General features: G+C 45.0%; 1 protein-coding gene across 1 annotated transcript; it reads right to left on the reverse strand.

The window, feature by feature from the left end:
* Nucleotides 1-10,110: 10,110 nt before the first annotated feature.
* On the reverse strand, nt 10,111-11,531 carry LOC120991993 (gastrula zinc finger protein XlCGF17.1-like). Its single transcript, XM_040420757.1, has one exon. It carries the CDS (start codon nt 11,529-11,531, stop codon nt 10,686-10,688), a length of 846 nt encoding a protein of 281 aa, XP_040276691.1. The 3' UTR covers nt 10,111-10,685.
* Between the last annotated feature and the right edge of the window lie 921 nt (nt 11,532-12,452).

A 12,452-nucleotide genomic window follows, 5' to 3' on the forward strand; every position in this document is an offset into this window, starting at 1 on the left:
CGGAGCTGGGTATTTTTTGGCCGCGTTACTGAACGCTCATGCACAATGGCTCATGCGTCCTTTTGCGGAGGTGACAAACCTGGTCAGTCAAACCCAAGGCAACATCATCGACCTCATCGCATATGTGTTTTTTCTGGAGCGTGCCCTGCGAAGAGTGCTGGATCAGGCCGTAGATGAGCATGAAGAGGAAGAGTTGTGGTCACCATCACCACCAGAAGCAGCCTTGTCGTCGTCGATTGAGTCAGAGGAGGAAGGTGGCTTTTAGGAGGTGGAAGACCAAACACAGCAGGCGTCTCAGGGGGCTTGTTGTCACCTTTCGGGGACCCTTGGTGTTGTACGTGGCTGGGTGGAGGAAGAGACCTTCAATGACGTCAGTGAGGACAAGGAACGGGACATGGCTAGCTTGGTATCCAACCTTGTGCAAATGGGGAGTTTGCGGTTGTGCAAATGGACTGTTTGCGGTGTGTTAAACGGGGAGTTTGGTCTGTCACTGTGAAGCGGGCGTAACCCTTACACTACCTGATCGATACCTGATGTTTTAAAGCATGTTATTCCAAACAATTTAGGAATGTTAGGTGATTTATGCCCTTTATGGATTAAAACCCGACTCTGCGTCAACTACGTAATTTTCCATGGGAGTTTTGCCATGGATCCCCCTCCGGCATGCCACAGTCCAGGTGTTAGTCCCCTTGAAACAACTTTTCATTCACTATTGTGGCCAGAAAGAGTCCCTGTGGGTTTTAAAATTCGCCTGCCTATTGAAGTCTATGGCGGGTCGCGAACATTTGCGGAAATTTGCGTTCGCGAACGGAAAATTTTATGTTCGCGACATCTCTAGTCCTGGACCCTGGGGTATTTGGCAACGAATCGCTGCACGACTAAGTTCAGGACATGTGCCATGCACGGCACGTGTGTCATTTTGCCCTGTTTCAGCGCGCTCAGCAGATTGGCACCGTTGTCGCACACCACTTTACCAACTGTCAAATTGAGCGGGGTTAGCCACTGATCGGCCTGTGACCGCAGAGATGAAAGCAGTGCAGGACCGATGCGGCTCTTAATTCCAGGCACAACAGCCACAGCACAGCATGGCAACTTCTCACCTGGCACGTCGAATAGGTTCTGGGGAGCTTGGGGGTGCAGTGTAAGAGGTGGTAGCAGTGGAAAAGGACCCTCAATATTAATCAGACCTCAGCTGACAGCCCCAATCAGACCCCAAAATGTTAATAAGACCCCAATAAGTCAGATCAGACTCCCAATCAGATCTCAGCTCAGATCCCAAGGTGTACGACCCCTAATCAGACCTCAGATAAGAGCCCCAATATAAATGAGACTCCCATTCAGACGTCAGATCAGCCCCCAGCCTCTCATCAGCCCCCAAGTTCTCATCATCCCCTTCATCCTTTCATCATCCCCCCAGCCTCTTATCATCCCCCCAGCCTCTCATCAGCTCCCTAGCCTTTCATCATCCCCCCAGCCTCTCATCAGCCCCCTAGCCTTTCATCACCCCCCAGCCTCTTATCATCCCCTTCAGCCTTTCATCATACCCCCAGCCTCTCATCAGCCCCATAGTCTTTCATCAGCCCCCCAGCCTCTCATCAACCTTTCATCAGCCCCCCAGTCTCTCATCATCCCTCATACCTTGTACACGGGAGCAGACAGAGGCGGAGCAGGCATGTGTGTCAGGAAATCCTGCTCCACCCCTCATCTGCCTCTCCTGCGCTTCCGCCAACGTTGTCACTGAAATCTGCCGGCCGGTCCCTGTCAACCAGCCCGAGACAGGGCCAGCTGGTCTCTACCAGCATACACCAGCTGCCCTACACCTTGCGGTCCCCATCAGCAAGCCCGCGCTGCGGGCGCTGGGCTCTCTTTCTTCATGTAACTTTCGGGTACATAGCAGGCTGCTGTTCCTATGCAGAGCAGGCTGCGATGTACCGCAGCGCACATTTGCTATTGTTTGCCCTGTATTCATCCCATAAGACGCACTAGGGGGGAAAAGTGCGTCTTATGGGGCAAAAAATTTTAGGGGGGGGGGGAGTGCGTTTTAGGGGGGGGAAGTGCGTCTTATGGGGCAAAAAATACGGTATGTACCTTCCCTTCACGTGTTTGCTAGACCGCGTGTCTGTGGTCAGATGTATCTTGGCAACGACACGGTGTGCCAGAGATATATTAACTTGCCGCTGAATGTCGCCATATAGTTCAGGGATGCCCTTCTGGGAGAAATATTTCCTTCCGGTGACCTTCCATTGCGGTGTGCCAATGGGCACACATTTTCTAAAGGCCTCTGAGTCCACCGATTTATATGGCAGTAGTTGTCGGGCTAGCAGTTCCGACAAGCCAGCGGTTAGCCATTGGGCAAGAGGATTATCCGGCGTCATCATTTTTTTACGTTCGAACATTTGGGCCACGGAAACCTGCCTTGTGCCAGATGAACGCGACGACGACACGGTGGAAGGTGGAGGACAAATGGGAGGAGAGAGGAGAAGAGTCAGGACGTGGATCACCGGGAGTGTGGCTTTGTGGGTTCTGACGGCGTTACTCCCACTGGGCTCGGTGATGGGAGGCCAGGTGCCTTCTTAAGGAGGTAGTCCCTAGGTGAGTGTTGGACTTACCGCGACTTATACGTTGACAGCACAGGCTGCAGATGGCATCACTATTGTCAGCAGTTGAGACATTAAAAAAAGCCCACACTGCGGAGCCATGTGCCGGCATCCTGGGAGTGCAAGATGTGACCGTGCGTGGTGGATGGCTCGCTCCAGATACATTTTCAGTCTGCTTTTTGCCTCCTGTGCACTGCGAGTTCTGCCTGCTTCTCTTCCCTATCTGCTGCTCCGTCTCTCCCTCTGAACTCCCCTCCTCTTCCTATCTTGTGGACATCCACGTGACGTCTATCGACACGTCATCATCGTCACCTTCACCACCACTGACATTAGAGATCTCAGAGTAGGCAGCAACAGTGGGGACCACCCTCCTTGGGCTGATCTGGGTACTGTCGTCAGACCGCTGGGTGGAGGCCGTTGCCACCTCCTCTTCCTGATCAGATGCCAAGAATGACTGCGCATCGGTAAGGTCTGGGAATGGATGGGAAAATAATTCCTCTGACTGGAGTGGAGGGGCTATGATGATGGTGGTGGTGGTGTCTTTGGGGGTGCACACAGCAGAGAGTGAGAAGGGTGCAGATGCAGAGGATGAAGAGGGTGCAGAAACGGAAGGCTGAGTGAGCCACTCAACCAACTCTGGTGCGTCCTTTGACATAATTGCATGCACCTTCTCCAACTTCCCACTTAGGGGTCGGGCAGGTGCACCAGGCCAGATCCTAATACCCCTGCGGAATGGCCTGCCTTTTCCTCTGCCTGTCATTTTCAAAATGACCCTGTGCCAAAGTCCCTAGAGAAGAGCAGTATTTGTGGAAGTTGATATATGGCAGGACTCAATCAGTTGTTAGTTGAAGCAGGTATATCAAAACCCTCAATCTGTATTTTGTGGACGCAGGTATATGGAAAACCTCTATCACTATTTTGTCGAAGCTGATAGATCACACCCCTTAATCAGTATTTTCTGAAAGCATACAAATGCACTATAATATACTTTATATGTTAGAAAGTATATTATAAGTATATCACACCCCTCTGTGTATTACACCTATCGATAGCACAACGTTACCAATCCTTAAAAATACTTTTACGGCCCTATTAGCTAGCGTTTGGTGTCCGTAAGTTCCTAACAGCCTGTCCCTGCTCCAAAATGCAACCTCTCCCTACACTGGCAAAACACATAATGTAAAATGGCTGCCAGATCGGGTTCTGTTATAGGGTTGGAGGGGTGTCCATGTGCTGAAAGTCCCACCTGATGGATGTGTCATGGATCAAAGTTTGACGCAATACAAAAGAATATGGCGAGTGCGGACATCGCCATATGTTCGTATGTTTGGCGGATCGCGAATGCGCAAAGTTCGCCGCGAACCGCAAGGCAATCACTAAAAGAGAGAGCGTCAAAGGAAAAAGAGAAAGCATTACTGGATGAAGAGAGAGCAAGCGTCACTAGAAAAACTCGCAGCAGAGAAAGAAGCGGCAGCCGCAATAGCCAAAGCAGAGTTCTTAGAAGCCATGGAGTTTCCCGAATCTGAGAAACACAGCTAAGTACTTGGGCCAGACCTAGATGAACAAGATCCATCACAGCGCGTTTCAGAATATGTCCATCAGCATCCCAAGACAGACGGTATGCTACAAATCGATGCCAGCCACAACTACCGCTTCGACTTAAAGGGACAACCTTCCCGTCAGAACAGTATTATACAGACTTCCCTAAGCCAGAAACCCCTAAAAGGTATAGTGATACACCACACCACACATGCAGCATAACAACAACACACTGGGTAGTATTAGCGCTAACCAGGCCACCATGGACTTCGCTAAGTTCTTTGCTAAACGAGAGCTGGTTACCAAAGGACTTATAAAGTTCACTGATTACCCCGAGAACTACAGGGCATGGCGAGCCTCCTTCCAGAACGCCATAAGGGATTTAGATCTTTCCTGTAGTGAGGAGTTAGATCTCTTGGTAAAGTGGCTTGGAAGCGAGTCTGCTGAACACGGCAAAAGAATCAGAGACATTAACATAAACTAACCGTGCAAAGGCCTAAAGATGGTGTGGGAAAGACTTGATGAGTGTTATGGGTCAATAGAAGCTATAGAAAATGCTTTATAAAAGAGAATTGATAATTATCCCAGAATAGTGGGTAGGGGTTACCATAAGCTCAGGGAACTCAATGACTTGTTAATAGAGGTACAGGTTGCTCAGGCAGGAGATCTGCCAGGGCTAGCATTCCTGGACACCGCTAGAGGTGTCAATCTGATTGTCTTATAATCTACAAGAGAAGTGGATCACGCATAGTTCCCATTATAAACAGTTTCCCCCCCTTCGTGGTGTTTGTAGACTCTGTTACTCAACAGGCGAGGATTAGAAATAATCCCAGTTTTGACTTTACATTGTCATGTTCCACTTCCCCTGGTGTCAAACCTCATAAAACACCAGTGGCAGTTCACAAAACTAACATTGCCTCCACAGGTTCTCCTTACAGGCCGTTTAAGTCTTCTCAAGAAGAATCAAACTCAAAGATCTTACCAAACAATGCCCCCTGCACAAGAAACCACATTATCTACTAAAATGCAGAGCCTTCAGGAGAAATCTTTAGAGGACCGCAAAGAATTTCTCAAAGAAAACAACATCTGCTTCAGGTGCTGCACTACAACATCGCACTTCGCCAGGAATTGTAAGGTCAGTGTGACATGCACACAATGCGGTAGCACAGAACACAACACGGCTTTACACCCTGGACCACCCTCTCAGGTATCATCACAGGCAGAGGAGCATGACGGGAAGCAGATACACAATGACAGACACCGCAGTAGTCACTTCTCGCTGTACAGAGATCTGTAAAGGACTTGCAGGAGGTAAGTCCTGCTCAAAAATCTGCCTTGTCAGAGTTTATCCAGTCGGCCACCGAGATAAGGTGATCAAGGTATATGCAATCTTAGATGATCAAAACAACAGGTCTTTAGCTAAATCCACCCTCTTCGACACCTTCAACATTGTAGGGTCCGGCTCTCCCTACTCCTTAAGGACATGTGCTGGTACCATTGAGACGGCGGAGAGGAAAGCAACTGGTTACAAGGTAGAGTCCGTGGATGGTCAGACCTGCTTGTCACTGCCAACCATACTGGAGTGCAATCACATTCCTGACAACCAGTCAGAGATACCTACACCAGAGGTGGCAGCATACCACCCCCATCTGAGGCGTATAGCTCACCTGATACCAGAACTGGATCCATAAGCCCCGATAGTATTTCTCCTTGGAAGAGACATACTACGAGTTCATAAGGCTAGAGAACAGATTAACGGTCCCCAAAACGCTCCATATGCCCAGAGACTTGACCTAGGATGGGTCATCATAGGAGACGTCTGCCTAGGAGGAGTACATAAGCTGATCTCAGTCAACAGTATGCTCACCAAAACACTTGAAAATCTGACGTCCTTCCCTATTCCAGCCATGTCACAGCAGTTTCCTGATAAAAGAATTGCCACACAGCGCTCCTGTGCCTTGTCCTGTGAAGACCACGCCTGCGATGGTGAGCAAGATCACTTAAGATGCAGAGTTTTCCACAGGACAAAAGAAAACAATAGGGTTGTAATGTCCATATAAGACAGGCTGTTCTTGGATTTAATGGATCAAGGATGGAATAGTAAAAGAGAAGTCAAAAAGCACCTTTACCGTTTAAACCCTGAAGACAACGCTTACCTAACAACAAAGAACTTGTCTACAGTCGATTTATCTCCCTCAAACATAAACTTCAGAGGACACCAAAGACGAGAGAACATTTCTTTACTTTCATGGAAAGAATATTCCAGAAGAAACATGCAGAAATGGCACCCATGCTCCAAGACTCTGAGGAGTGCTGGTACTTACCCATATTCAGCGTGTGTCATCCTAAAACACCAGGGAAGATACGAGTAGTATTTGACTCGACTGCCAGGTGCGAAGGCGTCTCGCTAAATGATGTCTTACTGCCTGGTCCAGACCTCAACAGCAGACTTCTGAAGGTACTTCTACGCTTCCGCAGAGATTCCGTAGCATTTATGGCCGACATACAACAGATGTTCCACTGCTTCCTCGTCAAGGAAGAACACAGAAACTACTTGAGGTTCTTCTGGTACCACAACAACGACCCAAATGAAGACATTGTAGAGTACCAAATGAGAGTGCACATCTTAGGAAACCGTCCTTCCCCTGAAGTTGCTATCTACGGTCTCAGACATTCAGCTCGAGAGGGTGAAGCAAGGTATGGGTCAGATGTCCGATCCTTCGTAGAAAAAGATTTCTACATGGATGACTGCTTGAAATCCACACCCACGAACGAGACTGCAATCTGTCTCCTGAAAAGGGCTCTAGAGATGCTTGCTCTATCTAATTTGAGGTTGCACACAATCACCTCCAACAGCTGTGAGTTAATGGAGGCCTTCTCATAATTTTCAGTTTTTCCTTGAAATGTTTTTAAAAAAAAAATATTAGATCTGTCCTCTAATGGAACAAAGGAAAGGTCTAAGGTGCCTCATGAAAAATAATATTAAATACACATAAGTTGGCTCAGAAAATATCTAGTTACCTACAGTTCTCTCAGTATACGCTCTTATAGAAGGAATGCTACAAGCTGATAAATCAGCTGCATCTTCTATTCCAGTGGCCAGAGCCTTAAGAATTTGGTTGAGCCAGTTTACGCAAGACTTAGAATATGGGGTCTCTAGGGAAAATATCCTTTAATATATGCCTCTTCTAAAATCTGCAACTGAATATCTTTGTGATGCTCACCTTCATATTTTAAAATACTCTTCCTGGTCTTTGGCTTTATCCAATGCAGCCAGACGCACTTTCTGGATAAAGCAGTAGGATGGAGAGGTGCCATAAAAGAATCATTTCTGCTCTTTACAATTTCATTCCTCATCCTTATTTGGTCCACAACTTGAGGGGATCCTCAAGTCCCTGAAAAAATGGCATGGTGTTAAACAGGCAGGAAGTGCTCAAACCCATATGCAGTTGTGCATGTGTATACAGGGGAGCAAATCCTGCACTTGTGGCCCATTGATAATGGCGATCCCCAGCAACAATGCATACAGTGGAAGATGCCCACAGCGGACCACAATAAACATCCTACACAAGATAGCAATAAAATAAGATAAAATGAGTCACTAGGTTTCAATGGTACTTGCGCTGCTGGTCTCCCGAGATGAAGTGGGTTCTTCACAATTGTAAAATGTTAATAAAATGGGAAATCAGATTCTCGCCCCTGATAAAGCTATATGTGAAACCTGGGTCGGGCTGTGCGAAAGACTATTGCTGTTATTGATATGCTGAAAAATCATTTTATTTCTGTGAGTATAATAAAGCAGAATATTTTAACTGTGCCGGAGGTACTCTCACTATTGTGCGGTTTATGACATCTTGCAGAGGAGCCTACAACGATCCAGCATAGATATGCTGAGTTTCAATCTGCGTAGAAGTACACTGTGATCCCACTGAAGGGTGTCTATCTTGGGCCAGATAAAGTGAATACCTTCATTCGCGGAAAAATGCTCTGTGTGAATGAGGAGCAGCGCGGTCCCATTTTATTTTATTAACACACTACACAAGATAGCAATTATGTGGATGTGATAACCAATATAACAATATTTGCAAAGACAGGTGCACTCTGCGGTCTTACTAAACCATCATACTGATGTTAAAATTGAGAGATTAGCCAACATATCCTACTATTGAGGACATGTCTGAGCCCAAGCACCGCGCCAAGGTTTCTCAAGTAACTCAGGTCCTAACACTCACCTACCTGTGATCCTCAAGTCCTTAAACAAAAATGAAGGGGTGTCCTTTCCTTGATCCAATAAAAAGAGAACCTTCAGGCCTTTCCAAACTAGAAAAACTGGTTCTCCCACGTTCCAACATAATTTTTGTGCCTCAGGTAGAAAGAAATTTACAAAAAGTGGCAAGGAATCTACAGCTTCCTTCAAAAGAAAGATGTCCAATCTCAAGAGTGCAGCCTTATGACGTAAAGTTGCTCCTAGTTGGAGAAGACTCAAAAAGTTTTTACAGAATGGTTAAAACATCTTCAGATGTCTGGGTCCACTCCACAATTGCAAAAGGCTACTATTTTTCAACTCTTGGAAGAATTTATTCAAAAAGAAGCTTTGGAGAAAGTCCCATCAAGAGAGAGGCCAAGGGGTATACTCTCCCATCTTTGCAGTACCAAAACCCAGAAGGTCCTGGCACCTAATAACAAATTCAACATACTTGAAAACCTTCTTTATAAAGAAAATATTCAAAATGGGATCCATCCGATCAGTCATAAACCAAACGACTACCTGGCTACCATAGATCTTAGAGACGTGCATCTTCAGATTCCAATTCTTCAAAATCACAGAAAATTTCTCAGAATTGCTGCGCTTCTGGAAGATCATGTGGAGCATCTCCAATTCACCTGTCTACCATTTGGACTAACATCGGCTCCTCGAGTTTTAACCAAGGTAGCAGTCATGATATCTGCAGCCCTAAGATTAAACAAAATTCTTGTGACACCATATCTCGATGATTGGCTGATCAGTGCTTCCTCTGTGGAATGTCTTGACGTCCACCTACAAATGGTCGTTCAGACTTTAACTTAACACGGCTTTCTGATAAACCTAGAGAAATCTCATCTGTTCCCATCAAACCGAATTTTGTGTCAGGGATTTATTCTGGACACTGCAAGCATGACTTTATTTCTGTCTCAGGACAGAGCGACCAAAACAGTACAAGGTAACATAGTTTATAAGGTTTAATAAAGCCCTCCGTCCATCCAGTTCAGCCTTGTATCACCATATCAAGGGCACAAGGTGTACAATAAGAAAAACTAAATAGATTTAAAAAATGTAAATACAGTGATAAGAAGCAAGGTTCAAGGGGACTGTTCATCTCCACTACAAGGCTCTTCTTTTCCTCAAATCAACAATACTTTACCTTTACCGGCTAATTGCACCCCAAAATAAACCTTCATATTGGCCAGTAATATCTGTGTATAGCCTGATGTGCTAAATTGGTTTCCTCTCTGTGTAAATTCTCTGATGAGTTTTAAAATTTTATTTCCATGTAAAACATTTTCTACATATAAACACATCAAAAATGGCTTTACTCCTACTTGGATTTATTGATGATATTTAAAGGGGTCCTCTGGATAGATCATCAGCATCTGATCAGCGGGAGTCTGACACCTGTGACCCTGCCAATCAGCTGTTTGAGAAGGCAGTGGCGCTCCAGCAGCACCGCAGCCTTCTCACTGTTTACCGCTGGCCCAGTGACGTCACGACTAGTAACAACTTGCCTGGGCGCGGCTAAGCTCTGTTAACTTGAATGGAGCTTAGCCCCGCCCAGGCCAGTTGATACTAGTTGTGACGTCACTGTGCCAGCAGTAAACAGTGAGAAGGCCGCTGCGCTAATGGAGCGCTGCTGCCTTCTCAAACAGCTGATGGGCGGGGGTCCTGGGTGTTGAACCTCCGCCGATCAGATGCTGATGATCTATCCAGAGGATAGATAATCAGTTAAAACAAACTGTAGAACCCCTTTAAGTTTGAGTTTAATAATAAAACATTTCTCACATTCTGAACAGGAATACAGCTTCTCTCCTGTGTGACTTCTCTGATGTCTAAAAAGATTTGACTTATCTGTAAAGCACTTCCCACATTCTGGACATAAATACATTTTCTCTGTGGTGTGATTTTCTCATTGCCTGTGTAAGCAGACATGTTTATCTGTAAAACCGGGTAAGTAGCTATAGTGGAAGCAGCTGCTATGGGGCCAAAATTCAGAAGGTGCCCATGAAAAAGACTGAAAGATTGTATTGTTAGGGCCCACTCAACAGAATTATATAATGACATTAAATACAGTGACAGTATATACAGTGATATAACATAGATTATATACACATAGGAAATGGACAAAGTGGTGGCCTGGTTTGAGAGAGCTATCTTGCCTGGCGTTATATGTAAATCATTTCCCACATTCTAAAACAGGGATATGGCTTCTCTCCTGTGTGACATCTCTCATGTGTAACAAGATTTGATTTCTGTGTAAAACATTTCCCACATTCTGAACACAAATACGGCTTCTCTCATATGTGTTGTCTCTCATGTCTAATAAGATTTGATTTAATTGTGAAACATTTCCCACATTCTGAACATGAATACGGCTTCTCTCCTGTGTGAACTCTCTCATGTGTAACAAGACTTGATCTGTGTGTAAAACATTTCCCACATTCTAAACAAGAATGCAGCTTCTCTCCTATGTGTTGTCTCTCATGTCTAATAAGATTTGATTTAACTGTGAAACATTTCCCACATTCTGAACATGAATACGGCTTCTGTCCTGTGTGAACTCTCTCATGTGTAGCAAGATATGATTTACTTGTAAAACATTTCCCACATTCTGAACAAGAATATGGTTTCTCTCCTGTGTGAATTCTCTCATGGTTAACAAGATGTGATTTATTTGCAAAACATTTCCCACATTCTGAACATGAATGCGGCTTCTCTCCTGTGTGAATTCTATTGTGTCTAACAAAACTTGATTTACAGGTAAAGCACTTCCCACACTCTGAACATGAATACAGTTTCTCCCCTGTGTGGCTTCGGTCATGTGCAACAAGATTTGATTTATTTGTAAAACATTTACCACATTCTGAACATGAGTATGACTTGTCTCCTGTGTGACTTCTCTCATGTATCACAAGGGTTTGTTTATCTGTAAAGCACTTTTCACATTCTGAACAGGAGTAACGCTTCTCGCCAATATGACATTGAAATCGGTCATCCTCGTTCTGGCCTGCACTTGTGGTAACAATCTGTGATTGGTCAGGAGAAGGTTCCTCATGATTAGGTGGATGATATGATAGATCTGTACTGTGAAGTCCTGGATTTACTTTGAGGGTAAAGAGGTTTTCTCCTGAAGAGCACGGCATGATATCTTCATCTTTATAATTTAATGATGACATGAAATTTTCATCAGAGAGGTTTTCTGTTAGGATTAAACATGCATTTACTGTTGTTTTTCAAACCAAAAAGTAAAAAATGCACAATATTCTAATTAGGCTGCAAACACACATGAAGCTTCTGATAAAGTCTGACAGCGGAACTGGATCCAGCAGGAACGATAGTTTTGGGGACTTTTTGTGGTTTCCATTTAGTTTTTTTTTGTGTCAAAACCACAAGTGGTTTCAAAAGGATTGGGGAATATAATGGAAGAACTTAACCCCTTGAAGGCCAACATCACATACGTTTTAAACAGAAGATACCTGATGTTAATGTCTGCGATCAGCGATATCGCCTGCCACAGACATTTAACCCCTCAGATGCCATGGTCAATTGTGACCACAGCATCCGAGAGATGAAAAACAGACATCGCAGTCTCCAGCAGGGACATTGCTCCTATCACATGTTTATTCCCTCACAGTTCTGGAGATAGTAGTAAATCAAAATAAAAACTACATAAATTTGGTATATCCGTAATCGTACTGACCGGCAACATAAGCTTGTCAGATCATTTAAAGCGCAGACTAAATGCCATTTAAACAAAACCCGTAAATGTATGGAATAAATAAGTTTTTAAAATTTCATCCAAGAAATATTTTTTTCCCATTTTTCAATACAAGATCAGAGGCAGACTGAGAACTTAAAGTGGCCCCATCTTCTAGGCAGCTTTATATTGACTAAAGGTGGGCCAACACAAGTAGGCAGGGACAACAGAAGTAGACGGGGCAGCAATACTGTAGTGCAGCACAAGATCCCGCCCCTGCAGAACCAAATACCACAGTACAGCAAAATATACTGCCGCTCTCACCGCAGTATTTAACTGTATCACCATCCTGAGAATACATTTGAAT

The sequence above is a fragment of the Bufo bufo genome, chromosome 2 (assembly GCF_905171765.1).
Source record: "Bufo bufo chromosome 2, aBufBuf1.1, whole genome shotgun sequence".
NCBI lineage: Eukaryota > Metazoa > Chordata > Amphibia > Anura > Bufonidae > Bufo > Bufo bufo.